Source organism: Balaenoptera musculus, chromosome 9, assembly GCF_009873245.2.
Source record: "Balaenoptera musculus isolate JJ_BM4_2016_0621 chromosome 9, mBalMus1.pri.v3, whole genome shotgun sequence".
NCBI classification, from domain to species: domain Eukaryota; kingdom Metazoa; phylum Chordata; class Mammalia; order Artiodactyla; family Balaenopteridae; genus Balaenoptera; species Balaenoptera musculus.
Window position 1 is genome coordinate 95238235 of NC_045793.1, and position 26705 is coordinate 95264939.

At 42.6% G+C, this 26705-nt stretch overlaps 1 protein-coding gene across 2 annotated transcripts in view; it reads left to right on the forward strand.

Annotated features, from left to right (window-relative positions):
- Positions 1–26705, forward strand: part of SUGCT (succinyl-CoA:glutarate-CoA transferase) — a 781582-nt gene that overhangs the window by 672101 nt on the left and 82776 nt on the right. The window contains exon 14 of one of the 2 annotated variants that reach the window (XM_036863201.1): positions 3343–3497. In XM_036863201.1, the coding sequence (XP_036719096.1) occupies positions 3343–3497 (155 nt within the window). Of the gene's footprint in view, positions 1–3342; positions 4373–26705 lie in introns of those variants that run through there. The other variant, XM_036863202.1, reaches the window with a different exon arrangement.

A 26705-nucleotide genomic window follows, 5' to 3' on the forward strand; every position in this document is an offset into this window, starting at 1 on the left:
ATTTTTTTGTGCAAAGTGTTAAATGCCCTTCATCCCAAACTTGGTAGCATAGTGTTCGGTGTGGATCTGGAAGCTCCCAGGAAAGGATGGTGCATAGTGAGGGTGACACAAGTTGAACTGCCCTTTCCTATGGCTGGACCTGAAGAATTCCCTTATACATCATCCCTGCAGGGTGGTTAAAAGTCCAAGTTCTAAGTACCAATACCACAGTACTCCAATGTGGATGAATCTCAAAAACATTATGCTAAGTGGAGGACACCAGCCACTTAAAGGCCACATATTGTGTGATTTCATTGATATGGAATATCCAGAATAGAGAAATCCCTAGAGGCAGAAAGAAGGTTAGTGGTTGCCAGGGGCGTGAGGGGAGGGGAGAATTGAGAGAATCTGCTTAAGGGATGAGGGTTTTACTGAGAGTGTAATTGAAAGTGGGGTCAGGCTGCTTGCCAATAAAGAGGCAAGGTTGGAAGAAAGGAAAGTTTGCCTTATTTTAGATGCCGTGCGGGGGAGGGCGAACGCCTGTCCAAAGGCCAACTCCACCCCTCACAGTCAGGGAGCAAGAGCTTTTATAGATGGAGGGAGGGAGCTACATGCAGAAACAGCACAGTCAGCTCTGACAGTCTTCTTGAAATCGGTCATCGCTGGTCTGACCAGCGTCATCCTGATTGTTTTAAGTACAGTTAATCTTCAGTTCCAGGGTCGGTTTATTCCCATTTCCTTGAGGCCAATTCTTGGAATTGTGGCAGCTAATGTCACGGCTACAGTCTGGCCATCATGTAGTTCACTTCTTCCACCTGGTGGGGTTTCAGTGTCTATAAGACAGCTCACAGGATAGGGCTCAGAATATTATCTATAGCCCTTGAGAAGGAACTAAAGGTCCTTAACTACGCTTAATGACTAAACTGTTATTATTTAGTCTTGTTGTACGGTTTTCCTTTGTTTCTGCATTTTCTCATTTCTCTGATTAAGTTTATTCTTTGGTTAAAGTTTTTCCACAGACCAAAGGCAGGCGGAGGACATGGGGGGCAAGGACCACAGGTAGGGTCCTGCTCCGTTTCAGGAGCGATGGAAATATTTTGGAACTAGATTAGAGGTGGTAGTCACACAGCATTGCAAATGTATTAAATGCCACTGAATAGTTCACTTGAAAATGGTGAATTTTATGTTATGTGAATTTCACCTCAACCCATTCTTTTTTTAACAAAACTCCAAGTTCCTAAACCCAACAGACCTGGACTTGGAAACTGACAACTTCCTAGCAGTATGATGTTGGGCAAGTTTTTCTCATTTTCCAACCTGGATCCTAACTTTAACCCTTTTACCTTAAACCTCCGTCAACATCCATACAGGATTGCCGTGAGGATTATAGGAGATGATGTATGTAAAACCTTTGGCACAGTGGCTGGCACAGCCCAGATTCTTAGGAAACAGTAGCTACCACTGCTAATACTGCTGGCAGCTGCAGCAATAGCAGTAAATGGTAGCTGTGTTTCAACCCAGATTCCTGAATAGTCAAGTGACTGTTTTCCAGTTGATCGTCTTGCTTCAGGTCATCCAGTTAGGAAAAAGCCACATACATGACTTCGACTTCAGCCTTGTATTCGGTCAGCAGAGTCCTTCTTTTGAAAGACAAGTTTTAGATGAAAACCATGGTTAATGTCAAAATGGATCACATCCCTAAAACACCAAATTATCAGCTTTCCCGGGAGCGTAGGGGACACTGCTTCCCAATGTGTGCTCCTTTCCTGAAAAGGGACCAACCTGTGAAAAAACAGTCATACACTGGAGCATTTGAAAGGAAGTGTGAGAAGGGAAAAAAAAAGGAATTTCCCCGAGCTTCAGAGAAGGAAAACTGTGGAATCAGTTGGAAGTTGCCATTTATCCGGAGTGGATGGTATGGGTGACAGAAAGGGGCGGCTTGATGGTTTTAGGAGGTCTGTGTCCCCTCTCTCCATCAACAACGGCTTCCTCAACATGACCTTTTCGAATGGAATTCTCCGAAGAGCCAGCAGCACATTTGCTGCTTTACTCACTGACATTCTGTTACCCACATGTGCTTTGGTTTTATATGTTCTTCCTATGAGCTCCCCAAATCGAGAGGAGGCTGGAAAAATTTTTATGAGATAGAAATGTACTGTTTTGTAGTCTTCTTGTGACTCCCTAATTTGTTTTTCCGAAGCCTAATCAAGTGAGATGTAAAGGACAGCCAACATAAATACCATTTATTGAATGAGGCAACAAAAGTAAAATCTGTTGAAACAGCATGTTCCCCAGCTTGTCCATGGAAGAGTGAGAAGCAAGATGAGGCTGCTGAGGTTATGGAAAGTACATGGTCTTCAATGTGAGACAGCTCAGGTGGACATGGATCTGCTTCCTGGGGCTATTAATTATTAGCCATGTGACCTTGAGCAAAACCTTATTAGCTTTGGGGACTTCAGTGTCGTTATGTGAAGACTGGGGATGATAAAATCCATTCCCAACAGGTGTTGAAAGCATTTCTTGAGTCACCCTGTTTGCAGTGGCTCAGTGCTCGGCAAAGAGCTGACAATAAACATCCTTTCCCCCTTGCACTGCAAAGCATCAAGGGAGGTGATGGGGCAGCTTGTGTCATCATAGTGGCCGGCAGGTTTTGTGCGTTGTTTTGGGTTAGGGGATGCTTACTTCGTGCTTTCTGTCCATTATCTCATTTAAATCCTTACATCAAGTCTATGTGGTAAACTTGATCATACCCAGTTTAGTTGCAGAACACGAGGCTCAGAGACCTTAAGTGATTAGTCCGAGATGGCGCTGCTCGAAGGTAGAAGAGCTGATATCCAAACAGAAGTCTCTCTGACAATGAAGCTTGCACCCATAACCTCTTCTACCACCTAAAGGCTTCACCCAGGCTCTGGCTGAGGTGTAGTTGATCTGCGGTCTGTTGAACTGAATCTTGGAACCCTACAGTAGATGCTGAGCAGTAAACCTTTGTGTTACCTTCACCTGGGGTCAGATTTCCAGCTTCGGAGAGACACTGTGTACCCATGGCCACTGTTCTCTGGGACCCAGAAAGTCAACTCAATTGAGTGACCTACCCCTGTGAGTCTTTGTGACAGGCCAGGCGCATCCATGTGGCCCCCTGCATGGTGGTGGGCAGGTCAGATGACCACTGCACAGTTGGATAAAACTAAGTCAAGAAAAGCCATGTGTGCAAAGACAGTTCTTTCCAAAATGATGGTCCATTTGCAAGGGTGTAACTGGCAGTGATATTCCTGGCATTCATCTCAAACACCCCAGGCTGCTTGGGTAATGAATTTCTGAGGGTTAGTCATTAACAGGTTTCCTGCTTTCCTCCCGCTTTGACAGGCCCAGCTGTGAGATACAGTGAGTTCAAGATGTCAGAGGCCGGCCCGCCCCCCCTGCTTGGGCAGCACACGACGCACATCCTGAAGGAGGTCCTCAGATACGATGACAGGGCCATCACAGAGCTGTTCGGCGCTGGAGTGGTGACCCAACATGAGGTTGAGTGACAAAGGAAATATGCTTTTTTGCAAAACCACAGTTCTAATGCATTTTGCTAGCAAAGGCAAAATAGCCTTTCTGGACCCTTCTCCCCAATTCTGGTGCCTGCCACTAAAGAGTTAGAGGAATTCCAGATTTCCTGCCTGGCGTCTCCAGAATGGCTCTCGTATCAATGAATCTAGTGCTTTCTAAACGTACCCCACCTTTGATTCCTTACCATTTCCCCCCAGATAATAGATTAATTGTGGATTTGTGGGATTTTTTTTTTTTTTGGGTGAAGATTTTTTTTTTTTCTGGAAAAATACATTCCTCATTCTAATTACGTTAATAGCCTAAACGTTTGCCCCTCCAGCCCACGCAGGTCTGAAAAAGAGCAGATCTCTTGACGTTCTTTACTTGCACATAAAGTCCTCATTTAAACCTTTGTTAGGAAGTCAAAGCAATAAGCAGAATGACAGTCTCGGTGATTGATTTTAAACAGAATAACTTAATTTTGAGCTCATGAACCCTTTGTTAATCTGTAATTTAAACCATGGAATTTGTTAATGTCCATTATAAAACTGAGCTCCGTTCTCCCCCATGGGGGTAAATAGTGGCTTTATGTTGTATTTCTTTGATTATTTCATGAGACATGGCAGAAAATCAATCTCCACCAATGAATTTTGGGATGTATGGGGTGAAGAGTGGTTCTTTAATTGGTACCTTATTTTGAGCCAAGTACAAATGCAATAGGTTTTTAAATGAATGTCAGATGACTATCTCGGTATTAAATAACGTCTAAATAATGATAAATTGGAGACTGAAAGGAAAATATTTCTTTGTGATCTGAGTATCCACTGTAGAAGAATATATCATGCCTTAATATTAAGTATTTGCATTTAAGTATTTGTCAGTGAATTTGAAATATAGAAACATCTTCTGTCCAGAAGGTGGTGGCTGATTTGCCTATATGTTCCAGGATGAATTGTCACTCAGACTGCCAATCACCCAAGCCCAGGTACAGACCAAGGAATCAGATGACCCCATGACACAATTCACGCTGTTAGGCACATATATCTTAAAGCCATGTCATTACATGCCAAGTGGTCATTGAAAGTTAAATTACAGATGTTCATTTTTCAAACTGTGATTTAGAGCTAGTTTTCTTATTGTGTTCTTTTTTATTGGAAAGATTCGAGCCATTTATGCATGCTGTAAGCCCCAATATGTTTGTAGAATCAAGGACTCCAAATAAATAGGAAGTTTGTCTTCTCACGAGGCCTCCTGGGACATTTTAGAAGAATGCCTACTAATTCTTGAAACACTTATTGTCCTCTCTGCTTTCCTCTTTGTGGGCAACTTATTCTGAAGAACTCCTGCTGTTATCCCACTAGTTAGAATTTCATCATGCAGGGGTAATTTGATACCTTCTTCAGTACTTTTCCCCCAGTGGCTAATTTGTAGATATATATTTGGAGACATTCACTTCAGGCCAGACATCTAAATGAAATTCTTCCATGTATATACAATTAGTAATGAAAATGGTAAAAGGCTGGATGACAGAGAATTGGCAAAACACATATCTTGAAAGACGTTTTTCCACCATTTCTCCTAGTGATCCAAGTAGATGTCTTGAAATGCAAATTACTTGGTTACTGAGCAATAACCCTTAAATATCTGGATCGCCATATGTAGCAGGATGTTGATCATTCAGAGAGGGTCACAGAATGCCTCTAAAACCTTGAAATCAATCAAGGTTGATTGATTGTGCAGTCTTGATCCACAGCAAGAGTCGCCACTGGAGACCATCTCCAGTGTAATCATATATGTAGCTGTCCAGATTTCCACCTACACACCTCAAAACGATCCAGGAGAACTTTGAACCTGTTCATTACCCAACAGATAGCATTTACCCAACTGATTTAGTGAGAGAAGTAATTGAGAATATATTTCAAGTTCAGATAGATAATTAGTCCTGCAAGAAACACTGTTCTTGCTAAAATTTCTAGCAACATGTCCCAGATCAAGTTATACCTATAAACAATGTGCTGTTTTAATGATCAGGACCTATTATCTTATGCATTTCCAAAACCAAACATACTATTAAGATACCATATGCTCCAGTTCACTTTGTGTCAAGGCCTACCTTCTGGCAGATTTGTGTCTGAGGTTGGCCTAGAAAGTTCTTTGAAACTTCGCGGGTCAATCATTATGTGTGTCCATGAGCAACTGGTTTCCTTCCCTTGATTTTTTTCTTAAACTTTCTGCTGCCATGATTTTCTGGTTAATCAAGCATGATATTTTCCATCATGCATTCTGATATGCTGAATGTTTCCCCAGAAGAAGAGAAATGAACATTGACCAGTTTTGTGTGACTCCCCCGGGTTACTTGGTGTTCTTTCATGTTCAGTCCATCTACTAGCAGTTAGAAGCCCAATCATGATTTAAAAAAAAAAAAAAACAGAAAAACAAGGGAGGTCTCACATAGGTTATTTCATACTAGCTCATTAGACTATTAGACTATGTGGGGTTAACCTCTTAGATAACCCCACAGTGGGGGGCTTTTGCATAAGACTTCAAGACCCCTGCTTTCAGCCTTTGGCACGGAAATTCACACCCGCTCATATCTCACCTGCATTTGATAGCTCACCACTGACTCTTTGGTCCCATGACGTTGGCATGTGGTCTGCTTTTATGGATGTGAGTCTTGCTTGTCCCTGTCCCACGTGGCTCAATGCTGCCTTTATCCACAGGACTCGTTCTCCAGACCCTGGGCCAGCAGGTGCTGAGAAAGAACGTTAGGTCCAGATCGTCTGCCTCTGCTCTGACAGCTCATGTGGCAAAGGAGACGAGAGGGAAAGAAAGGCACCATCCTCACCCTCCATTCCCTGGCCCTGGGCTGTTCATTTTCAAGCTCATCCCCCAAGATTAATAGATTCTTCTTGCATTTGCTTCTGTTCATGGGAGAGTATCCGCTATAGTGAGTCCTTAAATTCATGAGATTCTTCAGACACGAGATGCCTGCAGAAAATGGTTGTTCACCTTGATTGTAGTATCAGTGCCACTTAGGAGGCCAGAATGTCAAGCTCACTTCTTTTCCCTCTCTATTTTGTGGTACAATCATTATTTGTTAAGGAGGATGAAAAGGTTCGGGAAGAAAGGTACATAATTCCATTTCAAACAGCTGTTGGGAAAATAAAAAACACATCACAGAGGAAATGTAGAACTTTTCTCAGACATCAGGATAAAATTGTGTTACTTCTTACAATCCTAGTATAGAAATACCAGGGTTCAGTGTTTTATAAATTCCTACTCTCATATGATGCTTAAATGGTTTCTCTGTATAGACATACCAGGCTATCTTTTGGGCACAAAAGGACCTGAACTTTTTTTTTTTTTTTTTTGATTTATTTATTTGGCTGCATTGGGTCTTTGTTGCTGTGCGCGGGCTTTCTCTAGTTGCGGCGAGCAGGGGCTACTCTTCGTTGCGGTGCTTGGGCTTCTCATTGCAGTGGCTTCTCTTGTTGCGGAGCACGGGCTCTAGGTGCGCACACTTCAGTAGTTGTGGCACGTGGGCTCAGTAGTTGTGGCTCGCGGACTCTAGAGCGCAGGCTCAGTAGTTGTGGCGCACCGGCATAGTTGCTCCGCGGCATGTGGGATCTTCCCGGACTAGGGCTCGAACTTGTGTCCCCTCCTTTGGCGGATTCTTAACCACTGCACCACCAGGGAAGTCCCTGGACCTGAACTTTTAAACCAGGCTGGCTCTATGCAGGACAGGTTTATGTGGTGGGATTCGTGGAGTATAAGCACCTCCAATAGACACATTTCCCCAAAAGCCGATTCAAAACCATGTCTTTTAGTATCACTCTAGGAAGTTAACGTATTATTGACAAATGAATGCAAATACTTTGAAACCATATATTTATTCTACACACTAGGGGGAGAGAATGTGAGTTTTGAAGGGAGGAGAGTTGGAATAAGTAAATTGGATGAGGAGGAAAGGAAGAGAGGGCACGCCCAGGTCAGGCAGACCCAAGGGTGTGTTGGCCCTGGGGACCCTGGTGAGCCCATCACAGTGTGAGCCCAGCCTGACCTGACGTGTGAATGCCAAGAGGGGAGGACGGGCACTGAGAGGCGCTCAAATGCTACCCAGGAAACAGAACTCACCCACCTCAAATTTTTTTTCTGGAGAAATAGTTCTTTTTTCCCATTCTTTAAGATCTTAACATTAAAGGGACTACCCAGCCTCCTGACCCTTTGCAACATTTTTTTTAAATTTTTATTTTATATTGGAGCATAGGTGATGAACCATGTTGTGTTAGTTTCAGGTGTACAGCCAAGTGATTCAGTTATACACATATTCATTCTTTTTCAGATTCTCTTCTCATATAGGTTATCACAGAATGTTGAGTAGAGTTCCCTGTGCTCTGCAGTAGTTCCCTGTTGGTTATCTGTTTTATACAGAGTAGTGTGTATATGTCAATCCCAATCTATCCCTACCCCCGCCACCCTTCCCACCTGGCCTCCTGGTAACCATAAATTCATACTCTAAGTCTGTGAGTCTGTTTCTGTTTTGTAAATAAGGTCATTTGTATCCTTTTTCTTAAATAAGAGGCTGTGATAGGCGCACCAAAGAGGCCCATGTCCTAATTCCCAGAACCTGTGGATAGTGTCAGCTTCCATGGCAAGAGGGAATTAAGGTTGCTAATCAGCTGACCTTAAAATAAGGAGATTATCCTGGATTTTCCTGGTGGGCCTGATACAATCACAGGGGCCTTTAAGTGTGGAAGAGTCAGTGTCAGAGTGACATGATGGGAGAAGGACTTTTCCGATCGTTACGGGATTTGAAAATGGAAATGAATGAAGGAACGTAGGCATCTTCTAGAAGATGAAAAATGCAAAAAAAAAAGGACTCTCCCTTAGAGCCTCTAGAAGGAAAGCAGTCCTGCTTGATTTTAGCCCAGTGAGACCTATTTTGGACTCATTTTGGACTTCTGATCTCCAGAACTGTAAGATAATACATTTGTGCTGTTTTAAGCCATGGCATTTGTGATATTTTGTTACAGCACCAATAGGAAACTAATACGGAGGCTGCTCTTCCTTGGTTTGAAAGTTTAAAATGACAGGAGAATCACTGCCCTGCAAAGTGACTAACTGACACCTCCCTGTAAGTCCATTTTTTTCTACTTTCTCTTTTTTTATTTCCACTTCCTTTTTGACTTTTCACTTTTTCCCCATCCTTTCTCTATAGTAATGTTTTCTTTCTCCCTCTCCTTTATCTTCCTCTCCCTCCTCCTCCGCTCCTTTCTCTCTTTTTTTCTTTCTGTCCGTGTTACATAAGCATGGACACCAAAAGCCACCACTGACCTCGAGAAAAAATAGGACTTGCTCAGTGATCTGGAAGATAGCTAGTGGTAATTCTGGCCATGACTTCAGCTCCACAGGCGATTTTGGCTTAATCTATGGGCGGGGTGAGCCCTGAATAATTGGCTGCCTCTCCTTCTCTCTCCAAACTCAGGGAACAAAGTGAAGGAGTGTTCCAGATGTCACCCCGGTCTGAGGCAGAGCCCTCGGGCTTGCTCCCTGTCCCATGCCCCCAGTGCTAAGAAAAACATAAATAAATAAAATGTAATACAGAGCAGAGACTAGACTCTGTGACAGCCGGGGTCTTGCTGTTGTGACTGAGTTTTCCTCAGAGAAAGGGGAAGGAGGGCATGAGGGTTAATGGTTCTGCTCCAGCACTCGGCCTTGGCCTTTGTTTCTTGCTTTTTCTTTTCTTTTCTTTTTTTTTGGCCTTGCCACATGTGTGATCTTAGTTCCCCGACCAGGGATTGAACCTGTGCCCCCTACAGTGGAAATGCGTGGAGTCTTAACCACTGGACCGCCAGGGAAGTCCCTTTGTTTCTTGCTTTTTCTTGGAGAAGGCAGCTACTCGGCGTCTAAGGGGGATTAGTAGTTTGCCCCTAATCACTGCTGTCAAACGGCCTCCAGAAAGACGGTACCTTCTCCACCTTGGTTTTGCTGTCTGTGAAATAGGGAGCCTGGATCCTCACAGTTCCCTTTGCTTTCTTCTTTCAACAGGATGAAAAACACTCAGACACGCCCCTCCTTTCTCCCCCCACCCCTTTCTTTTTCTTTGCAAATGAACCACATGACAGTCTGTTCAACTCACATTGGTGTCTTTGGCTCTTGACCACAGAGATTGGAGGAGCAAAGCTTTCTTGCTGCTCATCTGCAGAATGAGCAGAACTTGCTCTCACCCAGAACTTGTGCACAAATGCTGCCCATGAAGCAAGACACAGCTTCAGAACACACAACTGAGAGGAAAGAAATTAATGTAAAACGGCCACAGGAAAACATCTTTCTGTCTGCCCCTTTACCTCTTTCTGAACCCTAGAGAAAAATTCGGATTGCTGTAGCATCTCTTGGTATGGGACATGGCCACATGTGTAACACACATTCACCCCAGTAGACTTGAATTTATGTTTGTAGGTTTTACAAAGGACTTCGTGGCTGTTCTTGATCAAAGCTTTGAAATATACTACTAATGGGCATTACCGTGTTCTTTCTTCTCAGAGGGTCAAGAAAACTGTAGCATCTATTTTGGGGGGACTGCTAAAGATTCACTCTTTAGGGGAGGTAGAAAATGAACTGTATTTCCAAGATTATCATTATAGATAGCCAAACGCTTGCAATGGCATTGACACAGATGAGGGGGCAAAACAGAAATGCAGTGACCCACAGGTCACCTCTGGAAACAGTGCCCAATGACCCAGGACCCTGAATCTTCTCAGCTTGATTTGCTGAACTGTGCAAATGGGAGAGTGTTCCATTCTTAAAAAATATGACAGAGTTGGAAATATCCAGTCACTAGGGTTTCCATCTCTGGGCCCCTGTTTCCCATCTTCTGCATCCCAAACATTTGTCTGGCTCTCCAAATTTACTTTCTGGGAAAACTTAAGTGAAAGGGTGCGGGCCCAGCACGCGAGCAGAGGTGGTGCTCAGGCCTCACTAAGTGACTCAGTTAGCTGAAGTCACCGACAAAACCCTGCAGAGATGACAGTGATCAAAACTCATCAGTTTGTGCAGCTACACTCATACGACCCAGGTGACGTGGTGAAATGAGTAGCTTGGTGGGCCTCTGTGTGGGTACATTTCTGGGGGAGGGTTTTTTAACTTGGGAGAATGAACAGTCAGAGCTAGAATAGGCCCAGCTGGGGGAGGAAGAGGATTCTGCTGGTAGTCAGAGTTAGTACCTTTCATTTCCTGTGCAAAGTTGAAGTAGACTTACTCTGCATCCGTGTGAAATAAGAGCTCTTATTATATTCTTTTTTTTCCTCTCTCTCTCTCTCTCAGGATACATGATAGATATAGTTCAGCAATGCTGGAAGATCTTCTTAGGAGTTCTGTGACTGGGGTTAAATTTGATGCTTAATAATAATAATAATAATAATGACACCAACAACAATATCTGTTAAGGTCTTATATGTAAAGCACTATCCTACTAGATTTATGTGTACTAATGCACTTATTCAATGTGCCTGGGAAGCCCTGAAGGCTACTGCCTGAAGATGGAGGTCGGGGCTTCCCTGGTGGTCCAGTGGTTAAGACTCCACACTTCCACTGCAGGGGGCACGGGTTCGATCCCTGGTCGGGGAACTAAGATCCCACGTGCTGCATGGCATAGCCACGAAAAAAAAAGAAAAAGATGGAAGTCGTCATGTTAAAGTGGGCACACTCACAGGTCCTCTGCTCCATCACCTTCAGTGTGACTAAGTGATACCCCGCCGTCATTACCACGGACGCTACCCTCAGATTGTGTCCCTAAAGCTCATGCACCCCAGGACTTCGGGATCTTCAAAGGGGTAAAGGGCAAGACATATCAGGAGCAGAGAGACCCTAATCCATTCATTTCAACCTTTACAAATGCTCTAGAAATAACAGGGTTCCCAAAAGGATCAGCTTAACTCAAACACTGTCAGCAAAACCCTCAGGAAAGTCTCCTCAGGCTGCCGTCTCAGGGAGATATCACAGTTTTTCAACTGTTAAACATCCTAAGAACATATACGTCTACCAAAGAGGACCTGAAAATGTTCCCCCCACTCCAGAAGATTTTTCTGTGTATGAATTTACAGAGATAGCCTGCCATGTGTGAATCTTTTTAAAGGTTCAATGGAGCCATAAGGTTTCTGATGAAGTAGGTCAAAAGCAGCTCTCCCAAAGGCCGTTGCTGGGAAAAATGATAGAGCCTAGAATGCTTGGACTTAACCACGTAGGGGGCACCATTTAGTGCCCTAGAGAACAACCAGCACGCTGCTGAAATCTAGACCTGGAGAGAGAGAGAGACATCAGTGTAAACAAAGGATAGCTTATTAGAGGTACTGAACGTCAGGAAATGAGTGACACCCATTTCCAATGAAATTTCACATTCTCCTTGGACAGATGAAAGAAGTACGACAGATAATCTAGGATGATATATATGACTCCAGCTTGAATTACATTTTTTATTAGTAGGAAAATACTAATTTGTATAAAAATCTACTCTACAAGCAAATTCAGTGAAAAATATAATTCCCCCCAAATAAAAGATACAGCAGTAAACCATACAGGTAACTTCTCTCGATTTGTTTGGAGCAATTTCAAAGGGTTGGAGTGGAGGGGAGAGGAGAGTACATCTTAGTGTTTGTCTTAACCCATGAACGAAGCGTTTTCTGATCTCCACAACTGGAAGTGATTTCTGCATCTTGTTTGCTATCTCAGGCCTCTGTATTTATCTGACCGTAACAGTTATCACACACTGAGTTATAATTACTAGTCACCAATTGCTCTTTCCTATTAACTGTAATATTGTGGGTATCTTAGTCACTACTGCATCTCCAGTGATTACCATGATGCTTATTCTATAGGAGACACACAGTAAATATCTGTCCACTAGACATTCTCTCACTCACCAGATGACATGTTCTATGAGAGAAGAACTGGTTATGTTCATTCTTTTTTAAACTCGTAGTGCCTGTAATAAACACTTTTCAAAGATGGTCACCATCAGTTCCTCCCTCCCGATAGGCACATGCCTCTCTTCCCATCAAAAGATGCACTTTATTTTCCTTCCCCTGGAACCTGGGCTGGTCTGGTGACTTGCTTTTTTTTTTTTTTTTTTTTGAACTTTTTATTTTAAATAATTTTATATTTACAAAAACTATTAAAATAATACTTAGAATTCCCATATACTGCTCACCTAGTTTCCACTAATATTAACATTTTATGTAACCAATATACAAAATTAGCTAAGCCAGCAAATTAACGTTGATACAATACTATTAATTAATGTACAAACATTATTCAAATTTTACCAGTTGTCTCACTTTGGTAGGCAGAATTCTATAGTCCCCAAGATTCCCAGCCCCTGATGTACACATACTTTCTCCTAGTTATTCAGTCAAACACTAATCTAAGTACTGCTGTGGAAGGATTTTGCAGCTATAATTAAGGTCCAAAATCAGTTGACCTTAAGATAGGTAGATTGTCTGGGTGGGTCTGACCTAATCACATGAGTCCTTTAAGTCTGGGTCTAGAGGTCAAAGACATTAGGCCAGAGATTTTTAAGCACAAAGGGGGTTTGACATGAGAGAACTTTTCAAAAGTGACTCCTTTTGACCAACAGAATAGGGAAGACGTGATACAGTGCCAATTGGGCACTACCAATACCCCAATTGGGGTAGTGCCAATTCTAGGCTGAGCCTTGAAGAGGTTTAGCGTCATGCTCTTTTGCTCTTGGAAATCGAGCACCATGAAAGGCGTCTGACCACTGTCCTTTGAGGAATCCCGTGATACCCATGCCCACTCTCTTCAGAGAGAGAGGAGCCACTCGGAGGAGCCCAAAGACACCAGACATGAGAGTGAATCTTTCCCAGACCTCCAGCCCACCTCTGCAATCACATGAATACAGCTGAGTAATCGACAGCAGCCACTGCCCCGTGGAGCGGAAGAATGACCCAGCTGAGCCTTACCCACATTTCTGACCCACATAAACTAAGGTTGTTTTATTCCACTGTTGTGAGATGGTTTGTTATAAGCAAATTTCTGACTCAGAGAAGGATCTCAATATTAAATGTAGTTTGATGAAGAGATCTTTTTTTTTTTTTTTTTTTTTTTAGCATCACAATCTTTTTATTATGATTTCCACTGTGCCCAGCCTCTGGGAACACCAGCTCCTTCTGGAGTGAAGGCTGAGCCATGGGGAGGAGCATGCAGCTGTAGTGATGGGAAGACAGGGCTAGGGGATGTTCCCCTCAGCTAACTGTCAAGTTACCATTGACAGAACAGCACATAGGAAGGGCATGAGGGACCAGAGGCCATTGGGTCCTCCATTATTACTTGAGTGCTCTCAGAGCCCTTCTCACAAGTCTGTGTTTGGCCAGGAGACAGATCAGAGACCATCTCTTGTAGGAGGCTAAGCTTGATGCCCTTTGTTTTACCATGGATCTGGAAAGGCCTTGCTACTTATACCTTGATGTTCTTACGGCATCGTGACTGATTGAAATAGCAAATAATATGTGCTATGGTTTTTTAATTATTTTTTCCTATTGAAAGAGGGCAACCAAAAACCTGCTTTGGTTGAAAATTCTTCTAAAATGAATTGACCCACTATTGTCCTGTAAGGAATGGAATGTGTTCCTTTGGATGATGTGGTGCCCCAGGTCATCGTTCTGACCAGATGCAAATTCCTTCCCACCCTCAGGTGAAACTGAGGACACTTATGATCAGAAATTGTCATGTTCTCAATCTGGGAAGAGCTTAAACTCTAGAAAGATTTAAGTTACTGAGGGGTTTCCACAGTAGGCAGCCTCTAAGCTGGCGCCCCAGTGAGCCTCACCCCTGCTTCACACTTCTGCGCTGTTCTTTCCCATGTTGTGCCAAGGGTGGTCTGTGGACACAACAGCATAGAGCAGAGGGGATGGTGCGTCACTTCCCAGATTAGGGTATAAAAAACTAAAGCATCTATTCTGCCTCTCTGTCTCTGTCTCTGTCTCTCTCTGTCGCTCACTTTGGGGGAAAGCCAATTGCCATGGAGTGAGGCATCCCTACGTAGAGTCCCACATGACAAAGAACTAAAGCTTCTGTCCAACAACCAATGAGGAAGTGAATCCAAGAACCACACGAGTGAGTTTGGAAGCAGATCCTCCGGCCTCAGTACAGCCTGACAGTGACTGCAACCCTAGCCAACAGCTTACCGACATCTCAGAACCGTGCAGCTTACCCAGAGTCCCAACCCTCAGAAACTGTGTGAAATAATACATATTTGTTGTTTCAGCTTTATTTTTAATAGATCAGGTTAGCTTTCGTTTGGGGCAATTTGTGATACAGCGATAGATCACAAATACAGTTACCCATTAGATGATGGCAAAAAGTCATTTTTTAATATGTGGCTTTCAATTTTGACCTTTCGACATGATGATTTTCATCAGTTATCTCCACTGTTAAGGGTGATACGCCTGTACAGCCCCGTGAGGAGGTGTGATGAAGAAAAAGGGACTGAGTTGCCTGCTGTGTGTTGACCTCTTTGTGGGAGCCCAGGGTGGAAATGAGAGCAGTGATGTCAGAGTTGGCGGGTGGAAGCCTGTCAAATACTGACAAGAAACTTCTGAAAGGACCCCTCAGAGTCACCTCCGCATTCATGGCGTGTTCTAGACCCACTGGTTCTCAAGAAGGGTGGGATCAGCTTTTCCGCCATGGGACATTTGGCAATGTCTGGAGACATTTTTGGTTCTCATAACGGGGGCAGCACAAGGATAGTGTGTTCCTGGTGAGGGAGTGAGTAGAGGCTAGGGATGGCGATAAACACAAGCAATGCACAGCCCCCAACAGAGAATTGTTCACCTGAAATACTAATAGTAATGCTGTTGCAAAACACTGTTCTGAGCAGGTGTCTGACTCATCACCTCTATGTCCTTTTCTTTTGTTTTACATTATGTAAGTTTAAGAGAGGAGAGAATTGGGCTCGCTGAGCTATCATATGATCTTCAGATAAAGCCTACACGTGTTTTCTTTTTTTTTTTTTTTTGATGGAAACATGAAATCCTTGTTTTGACTTCTTGCAGTAAATGTGCTTCTGTAGCGGAGGGAGCAAGACATTCTCGTTAACGGAGGGAACCCAGTTGTTCTTCACAATGGCAGTTGCATTAAGGACACAGGTCAAATTGTAGGAAAAAAATATTAGTCCTTAATAGAATCAGAGAACTGTCACATGCTCAGGTGAGAGTGGCCAGGCCATGTTCCTCTCCAGGGCCATAGGTGACTCTACAGAGTAAGGGGCTTTGATGAGATGATTTCTGAGATCCTCTGAGATTTCAAGTTCTTGCATTCCATGGTTCTTTCGTTTAGGGTCGTACTGTGGATGCACGGAGAATGCCATATGTATAGACAAAACTGATGGACAGGTTTGAATAGTACTGTTTAGAGAAGAAAGACACTTTAAATGAGGAATTAAGAGGACCCCTTTTGGGTATCTGGTGATCCAGAACTGTAGAGAAGTAGAGGGTTTGCAAAGTTAACAAATAAGTAGAATATAATCCACACATTCCTTGGCACATCTTCCTCTCTTTGCTGTATGGACCCGGTAGATGGCTACTCTAGGAAGAGTTGAGGTGTGATTGAGGTTGAAGTGTTCTGCATGGGAAGGATCTCAGGTCAGACCTAGTGGATTGGATCTCAGTTTCAGCCTCGGTGGAACCCAGCTGACCCCTTGAGCAGCACATGCCCCGTGATATCCCCTGACACCCCTGAAAACCTACATATGAATGTCACAGGGTCTTTGCTACAACGTGGAGTTTTCGAGGGGACCCAAGGACATGAAAAGCAGAATAAGTATGTGTGCAAAGCAGTAATCAGCATTTGCAGTTCTGCCCAATTGTTCTGACAAGGTTAAAATGAGGAGCAAACAACTCACGAACGAGTTTCCCATTGGAAAAAGTTACCTCACCCAAGGAAATAATATTTCAAAGAATTAAATGGAAGAAGCACATTTAAAGGTCATAAGATAGAATTTAAGCCTAGATGATGACTTTTTCTTGGCCCTAATTGTCAACTCTATGGCCCTAAGCAAGTTACACCTAGAAGATATGCAAAGGGAAGGGCATGTGGCCACCAGACTTCCGTACCAATCTGTTGATTTTGCTCAACTATCAGAACATGGTCAGGCTCTCAGATCCACCCATTCCGTCCCACGTCCACCATCTCCATTTTAACCCACACGCTTCTTGCTTGCCCGTCTGCCATTCCTGTCCTTTCTTCCAAACACAGTTTACAAAGTCGCCTGCCTAGTAAGGCTTTTTAAAATTCATTCTAGTCCATTCTGATTGTAACTGATTACTCTGCTCTGTAGTCAGTGCCTGACTTTATGTTGCCATCAACAGCATTGTTGAAGATCTTGTGTTTGTTAAGCTTTGGGCAGATAGGGTTGGGACAAGGCACTAAACATCCAGGAACTGGAAACCCAGATGGGAAGGCAAGACCCTTATATAAGATTGATGCAGAATGACTCACAGTGCTACCTAAGAAATGCCAGTGCTATTGGGAGTTCAGCGGAGGGAATGATCTCTGTAATCCAGTGTGTTTAGGAAAGTAATGAGGTAGGAAGCAGATTTTCCTCTTCAAAGAAGAGTGAGACTTAAATAAGTAAAGGCAGGAAGAGTATTATATGCACAGGTGAGCAAGCCTTGGAGGCAGGGCAGCCGTGACATATTTGGAAATAGAGATCTTGAGTAAATGAATTTAGTGGAAGAGGGCTGCTCTATTGGCAATAGACTGGAAGACTGGAGAGGAGCAGATATTAGAGGGTAGTTGGAGGACTGGAAAGCCAGGAGGGTAATTTTTTGATGGGCACTGGGATGCCACGTAGTTGTTCCAACAAGGAAGTGACTTGCCCACTGCTGTACTTTGGGAAGATGGCCCTGGCGGATGTGATAGAGCACATGGATTATAAAAGGACTGGTTCCAAAGGGACTGACTGCCGTGATCTGACTGTGAGTCAGTAAGGGCCCGGACCAGAGGTGGTAGTCTTATATGTTGCTTTATACGTAGTGTTCCATACATCTATATCGTATCAGCTTAATCAGATTATGAATTCCTTGTAAACCAGAAATACATTTCCCTAGTTGTATAGCATGTCCCTTCTTGTCTATCCAGTGCTCAGAATTAATTGTCTGTTGGTGAGTAAATGTTATTGTTATTATTACTCAATACATTTTTATCAGACCTAGCTGCTCCGCATAGGTTGTAAACACACAGCATCGGGATGGGCAATCACGTAAGTATTTGTGATTTCCAATATATTCTCTATGTAGTATATTCTCTAGGGCCAAGGGTACAGAGCCATTTAGATCAGATCAATCATATTCGAGCTGTGAATCCGGAGGGTTTGTTGGAAGCTAGAGCCTTGAGAAACCACTGCCACACTTGCAGAGCTCTAGAAACTTACCACCTCATCAGGCTTCAGGATTCACCCTTCTCTGGAAGAAGATGTATTTATATAAAGTCAAGGTTGTGATTACAGTTAGCGCATGGGAGACATTGACGCAAAGTCTGAAAAACTCTGAGGCCATCTGTCTGCCTGCTCCGTGGAAAGTACCAGTCCCTAGTACAGATTGAGGCCGAGCCCATATGCCAATCTGCACAACAGCGCTGCAGTTAATTATGGGATTCTCCCTGGTTAGTTTAGTCATGGCCAGTTAAAATGGCTCTAGCAATTTCCTTGGACCCTGAATTCTAGGTTGCCTTGTTCTACTATTTAACACTTGACTGTCCACGTGCTTTCTTTTCCGAGATAGACTGGACATTTCTTAAGGACAGAGTTTGTGTCTTGCACGTCTTTTGGATTCTGCTAAGCACCTGGCACAAAATAGGAAGCTGAGTTAGTGCTCAGTGAATATTGTTGAACTGGTCTGCTGAGAAAGCTCACACTCTCAGAAATCTGGAAGACCAGCTATTTTGTCAAACTCATTCTTCAGTGGTGAAGGTCCACTCCTGGTTTTAGTCTGAAAGTCTTCAAGAGGTAGTCCTGTGTGTTCTAAAGGTTAAAAAGTGGCAGAGAAAGAATGCAAGTGGACATGCCCAGCTGTTCGGTTCAGTTCTACCCTTGGCATTGATGAAGCCATATCTTGCACCCTTGGCCAATTCCTGTAACTGATTGTTTTACCTTCCCCTCCCTGGCATAGGTGGCATCTCAGAATCTTTCTTAAGCATCACTTTAGACCACTACTAGAAATAAACCTGAAGTGACACACACACACACACACAAATCCATTTTCTATTTCAAGACCTTTGAAGCAATAGCCAGTTGCATCTTTGGAAAAACTGTAAGACTGTAGGGGCAACATAACATGGACAGTAATGCTAATAAGAGGCAACCTTTACAGGTACTTAAATGATCTTTCCCTACATCCTTTTCTTCTCCAAAGATGACTTTCTTCTGGTCATGGTGATCCTGTTCTCCTTGCACCGATTATTTTAGGATGGGCTTGTGATCCAATTCTAGCCAATGGGATGAGAGAATTCTACTGGAAGCTTCTGCAAGGTTTACCTTGTCCTTTTTTATTGAATATGAATACGAAATAATGTAGTCCTAGTTGCCATAGGAAGCCAAAATGTGACCAGGAGAGGAAGCAGCTTTGGGATGAACCAATGCCAAGAATAGCATACGGCAGAGGGAAAGAACCTAGGTTTTTGACAATCCATCAAGTTGTCAATCATTTTGTGCTGGAAGCCTGCTCTTCTGGATTCCAGCCTGTATGAAACACACATTTAGTTATTGTTTTAGCCAGTTTGAGTCACTATTTCCGTTGTTTGTAGCCACAATACCTCTGGGCAGGGGAATATTTTAACTTTATGAAGATTATCTCAATTAATCCTCATAGTAACTGTTCAAGGTTGATACGACCTTTCATCCACATTTCACAGGGGAGGAAACTGAGAATTAGATTGCTGAAGCAAATTTCCAGAAGTCATGGAGCACTTATGCATTGGAGCTGTCATTTGTACTCAGGAACCCCACTCTCTTAAACATTATTATGCTAGAGTCAAGCTGTCTGTCAATTTATTCCACAGGAAAAAAACAAGAAAAATGTACAGGCTGGGCATGTTTGAATTTCTAGGAAGTCTTTTTTAACACATTAAAGGGAAGGGGATTATGTGTCTGTACCAAGCTGAAGACATAACTAAGCGCCCGATGCCACCTGTGACTTAGAAGTCTACATACAGAAAGTGTTTTATTTGGCTTCTTTCCTCCCAGCAGGCTGGAGCTCTATTTGAGAAGGAAAGAAAGCTTCACCACCGTAAATCAGACATTCCTCTGCAAACTCCATATAGGTTGTCTCAGGCCCATGGAAGGTGGACTTAGTTTGCTGGGATAGTAAAGCCCTTTGGGTTGGGTTAGTGAATCATTGCGCGGAATGAATTTGTGAGCGTGCGTCCCTCCCAGGGCTGCCACTCTTGACAAATGCTGCTCAGCACCAGGGTCCCCACTGGGAACAGACACTGTCTGTGCTGCTTCTGGAGGGGCCTGTGTTTCCTGGAGCCATTGCGGGGGAGCCATTCCAGGAGTCCACGTTGTCAGCCTTCTAACTTCCCCTGGGTCAGCCATTCCTTTTTTGACAGTACCCTCCCCCAGAATTCATAAAAAACATTCTCTTCTTCAATATATACAGGGATCCCCACCCCCTTTTTAAATTAGAGCCTGGATGAAGTTCAAAAACGTTTAAAGTTGAGGGCTACTTGTGATTTCTTTTTTAAGGGATAACTTCCTTTTGTGTATTGATCATTTTAACCAGCTTGAAGCCTCCTTTGGCCAAAGGATGGTCTCAGTTGAACAAAGTTTCTCTTGAGTTACGGCTTGTCATCAAAACTTGAAATGATCTTCAGATAAAATGTAATAAACAGTTTAGCAAGGGCTTCCAGAAAATATCTTCCGTGTCGTACCACATGTGTGTCTGGGTCTTTGTGTGCTGACTGGAAATCACATGCGATTTCAAGGTTCATCACTGGATGTCTTCTCCCCAGACATTACCAAGTGGGTTCTAACACTTTGATGAGCATTTTTAGACAAAGCCTGTGTGAAAGTAATTTTGACATGTTTTGTGGATTTTCAGTAATGTACGGCAGGCATGAACGTGTATTCCATGAGTCGGGGGGTGGTGGCGGAGGGTGTGAGTAGAATTTTTCTCAATATGTAACTTTGTTCGTTTTACAAAAATTTCAAACATAACTCTCCTCTGAAAATGGCAAACTTTCAAAACTAAGGTCACAGAAATTTCTCTAGGGAATTGACTTCAATGTGAGAAAATTTTAGATTTTTTTTTGGAACCTTAACCTTTCTATACCAAGTGCTCACAAGTAATACAGAGGCTAGACTTTGAGATTTTCAGATCTAGAAATAAAAGCCTGGCTGAGTTATTAGATACTCGAGGATTTACTTCTTATGATACTGACTCTTGTTTGGCTTAACATTTCTACAGTATTCTCATCACGTTAAATTGTTTCTGCACATGTGTGTGCCATATATTCTGAAAATGCATGGTGACAAACCAGACATGATGAAAACACCAAATATCTAAACAAAGCTCTGGTGTCCATTGTTCTCCCAGATAAATGGCTATTCCACCCTCCTCTTATTCACTTAGTTTTATCTCTCTTCTGTGTGTCCCAATACTTCCTTCACCTTCCCAGTGATGGAGAGTATCCTATTTCTCTTTCTTTTCTGGTAGGGCCTACATTATCTTCTTTTATCTTTTCTTCTTTGTTTCGATGGGACAGAGTGAGGGTTAAAGTTGCATTTTAATTTCTAACAGTACTTTCTTTGTCTCTGACTTTTCCTTTTTCATTGAAACCTATTCTTGTTTTCTGGATGCCATCTTGTTTCAAATCTCGGAGACTGTTCATCAAAAGTTTTTCCTTTTTTAGAAACAAATTGTCCTCTGTTTCTTAATTATTTCTGTTTTCTCTTGTGTCATTTTTCCTCCGTGTTTATCTCTGTCATGCTGCACGTTTTCTCTCGTTGGACAGTGAGACCCTTAGTAGTCTGCTCACATTTATGAATGGAGGAATGGTGACCTGGTTGGTCTTCCTCTGGGCAGGGATGACTGTCTAACTGTTAGGCTCTACTTTGGGGTGAATATGTGGCGAGCTGACCATGACCTGAAAATGCCAGATTTTGGAGTGCTTTGCTCTTGGGCATCAGTGCCTACATTAGCAGGTTTTGTTTTGGTTTGGAAGCCTGTTTTTCACCTGGAAGACAAACACTTTATTGGGCGTTATTCATTCTGTTTGTAGGTGTGTGGATGGGTGGATGTTATAAACTGTTGCTTTTGTAGACTCTCTCACACCCATTGTTGTCACACTCTTTTTTTTTTTTAAAGTCACACTCATTTTAAGGATACTCTTCCCTGTCAACCCCCAACACACACACACACACACACACACACACACACACACACACACACACACACACGAATGACGCTTTCTCAACTTTACTTTCTAAACAACCACTCTTCCAAACACTACATCATCCAGAAATTTTGGAATTTTTTGTCTACAGGGGACTCCCATCATGTCTTGTCTGTCATTGTTTGTTAATGCCCTTTAACTTATTTGATATGATCTAAAACTTATTTGTAAGGAATATTTTAAAATATACATAAAATTAGAGATAATGGTATAATTAACCTCTATGTGTTCATTACCCAGCTTCAACAATTATCAGTATTTTGTGAACATTTTATCTATTCCCTTACTATTGCTTCTTGGAATATTCAAAAGAAAACCCAGACACCATACCATTTGACCCATAAATACCCCAGTATACATCTCTACCTGAGAAATACATGCATATATGAGCATTCTCACACCTAACAAAATTAACAATAACTCCTTAATACTACATAGTACACAAACATTATCCAAATTGCTTCAGTTATCCCCAAATAATTTTATAGATTGAGTTGTTTTAATTGAGGTCCAATCATGGTCCACAACATGTCTTCAATGACTACATTTATTAAGTTTCTTTTATTCTGTAACAGTTCTTCTTTGTGTGTGTGAGTGTGTGTGTGTGTGTGGTATTAAATTTATCAGCTTCACATGGTAACAAATGACCCCCAAATCTCAATGTCTATAACAAAAAAAGGTTACAGCTTTTCTTTCTGGCTCACATTGTACATTGTCTTCAGAGTTTGGCAGTGACTCAGCCTCTCTCCATGGGTCTTCTTATTCTGGGACCCAGGCTGTTTGTGTAAGGATGTTCTTGTGGCAGAAGTGAAAGGGCAACATAGCTGATCATGCAGTGATGGGCAAAGCTTTGATTAGACATGACATAGTCTCTTTTCCTCACTTGCCATTGGCCAAGGCAAGTCATGAGGCTCCATCAAGATTGATGGGGCAGGAAGGCATACAGTTCCACCAGGAGAGTGGCCAGCCGAAAGGCAGTAGGCATGAATGTATGATCCTCTTACAAATGTATAATCCTTCCTCTTACAGGAAGGGAGAATGAATAATTGGGAAATAGTAAAGTCCACTGCACATGCATTTGATCAAGTAGAGAAACTAAGCCAGACTGTCCTACAGTCTGAATTTGGCTGATTGCTTCCTCATGGTATTGCTTGATTTATTTTTTATGTCCTGGAAACTGATATTTAGGATTAATTAGATTAGGGTTCAATATTTTTTAGGCAAGAGTACTTCGTAGATACTTTTCATACGTACTTCCTGTCACGCCACCTTCTGAAGTCACAATATAATTGATTAACCCCCTTTTACTAAGGCTAAATTTGACCCATGGGCTCAGTTGAATTAATCCTTCCATTGAAAAGTTCCCCATCAACCTCCCATCTTACGTTTTCAGCATCTATTTATGATTATTGCCTAGATCCATTGTTTCATTGGTGACTGTAAAATAATGATTTTTTCCCTAATTAAATCCATCTTTATTTATTAGATAAGAATAATACAAAGTTATGATCAAACTGCCATATTGAATTATAGCTACTGTATTTATTTTATATTTTTAGGTGTAAGAAAAATTTCATTTGAAAAAATTTTACTAAAAACAGTTTAGAAATCATTGAGCCAGAGGATCTCTTGGGTACCTTCCAGCACTAACGGTTTATGATTCTGTGACCTGTGCTGAACCAGTGTTTCATGACAGGACAAAGAAGTCCAGCTGATAGAGGTTCTGTTGTGATGGCACAAAGGTAGCCAGTTAGATTCTCCCTCTGTTCTGGAGGAGACTGGATTATGATGAAGCCATGGATGGTCCCCCTGGCCATCAGCCTCTTGTTGACTCAAGGGAGAATGACCTTCAAGCCTTCAGTTCTTAGAAGCCATGTAGAATGATTTTTATGCCAAGTTGTACAAGTATGTAAGATATAAAACTAGGATTAAAAAGCATAACAAACATAACCTCTACCCTTTTCTTCCTCCCATCGTCCACTATGGGACCTTTAGTTTCCTCTAAAGTACCCTGAAACTATTCCCATGTTTTATGGGATAACATGCTCTCCCATGTTCTCAGAAACGTGGAGGTATCCGCCATTCACTCATGACCCATCACCCAAAGCCTTGGCTGCTTTGAAACCATCACCTGCCACTCCTGAAGAACACAGCTCTGCTATAGTCTCTGAACTTCCTGGTGTGCTGCTCTGATCTCCTTCTAAGTAGGAAGAATTCCTTTCCTCCATACTTATGTTCCATTTTATTACACAAATAGAAAAGCTACTCTGTTGGGCACTCAATGATTTACAGGGACTTGAGTGAAACAGCCCTCACCTCTCCTCTGCTTCCTCTCTTGTGACTCAGGCACCTGTTTATGGGGTTTAGGAGACTGGACCATCTGAATGACAGTCGACTTTATTGCCTACCAAATGCTCCTTCTCTCACTTTAGCTTGGACATGCCAGTGGCCCCGTGTCCCGATATGAAAGAGGATATTGTCAGGCCCTTTCTTAACACAAGAGTTGCAATGACTCTAGTCATGCCAAGTAAAGCAACGGGCTGGGAGATAACCTCGGATGTCTTTTCCAGACATCCTTTTCCATGTGGAAGTTGACACTGGCTTCTCCCAAATAGGGTGGTCCTGGAGAGAGTCAAGATGGAACCTTGTTGTTAAAAGGACTGTGTTTATTCTGAGGTCCTCGCTCCCACTTTAGGGAAAGCCGACTGCAGAAAGAGCAGCAGGAAAAACTGAACTGGGAAGCCTTGGGAAGTGGCATAACCTAAGGCAACATTAAGGGCTAATGTAGTAAAAAGGTAGATGCAAAAGCCAGCAGAGAAAGAGAGTCACTTGGTTTGCTAAGTAAACCAACACTGGTTCTCATTATTGTCTAAATCCCTGAGAAAGGTTCCTTTTCTCACACCTTTGCTTGCTTCCAAGTTTCCTTTTTTAGACAAAGTCTTGGAAGCTATGAAACATCCTTGTAGAGATGAAAGCAACTGGCTAGACCTGCCACCAACAGGAAGTTCTCCTGTTACCCTCCAGCCATCAGGGGATGATCCATCAGGCTGAAACTGGGGGGCGGGGGGTGAATTCATTAATTTATGAAGATTATGAAATATCAAACACTAAACTTTAAGTTCTTGAAGTCTGGCCAGTAGAAACAATTTTACATAAAGTTCTATTTACTCCTAGTCCAAAGTAGTCAAAATGACCCAGTTGTTCTGTGGAGCATAATCAACTGGTGGGATTTCTTTAGGGTCGGGTTATAAATGGACCATCTTAGCCGCCTTCGCCACTTCCTCCAGTGAAAATTGATCCTCTTTCCCCCTGTGGAAGGCAGTACCCAATGATCACTGTAGAATTTATATTATTTGTAGCACACGTCAAGGGGGTGTGTGTGTGTGTGTCTGAGTGAGCTCTCAAGATCCCCAGTGTCATAAACAGAAGACGAACATCGCTGTGCTCACTATTAGAGCAAACAATAAGGCTCTTAGAGGGCTGGTCACACCAAGGGCATGTAAAGTCTGCTTCCCATTGAATTCGGGTTAAAGTTGACTTAAAGATAATAAAGATGCCACAGGGGAACATTGGCCTTTTTGAAGTTGTATCCATTTAGTTGCATAAACGGAACAATAAAGTCACCGATTTCTTGGTCTAATTTTAAAGAGGAGAAAAGGGAGTGATCAGAATTGGTGTTTTAGCAGGTAAAACCAGTTTCATCTTATTTATTCTAGAACCACTCATTTGTCCTTGGCTATTTCTTAGAAAGATTCCCTATGGTTTGGGGCCTCAAAAAATTGGACCCGTATCTCCCTGGCCCTTTTCCACCTTCCTAGATGATGTGGATCGTTCTTCTCAGCAGAGCTTTTTTTTCCTGCCTAGCCCTGAGCTCAGACAACAGAGTGCCCAGTGAGAATTATCTTCACAATTTGCCCTCTGAGTCTCCTCCTCATGGCTCAGCTGTCTTGCCTCACTGAAAGCAAGAGATTACACCACGGCAATCAGAACTTGGCGTCCCCGACTTGAGTTTGTGTGGTCAGTTCACTAGGCCTCGCCATGCTTGCTTGTTAACAACACAGGCTTGTTAATTAGGTATCCATCCAGCTCATGAGATGCAAGAGGTGAAGACCTTTCCCATGTGTATTTGGAATCAAAGCAGCATGCCTCTGGTGGTTTGGGACCAGCTGCTATTTATTCCTCAACTCCGTGTGTGACTTGAGGACCTGAAGGATGTGGGATCAGCAATTCCACTGAGAGTCAGTTTCTTTGATCCATAGGTAACATTACATGGAAGTTAATCGCATAGACCCTGGAGTCCAACTGGCTTAAGATCACATCTTTGTTCTGACATATGTTCTGTGTGACCTTAGAAACGTTTCTGAACCTCTCTGTGTCAGTTTTACCTATAAAATAAGGATAATATAATATGTCTGTTTACCTCATAGGATTGTCATGAGTGTTGAGTGAGATAATGGTGTAAAATGCTTAGGACAGAGTAAGATCTCATTAAAAGCTAGCTGCAATAATTGTTATAGTCTAAGATTGACCTTCTAGAAGTTAAGGATGGGACTTCCCAGGATGCCTGTTTTAATGTTTCAAAATGCAAACACCTTGAATGGATTTCATAACACAAAGTATGGTTTAACTTCCCATATTTTTTACTATAAGGCGGTTGATGTAGTTCTTCCTCAGCCCTGAAGGGACAGAAAAACCTTGTCTGCTTACTCCAGGGAGGGTCCCACTGACCT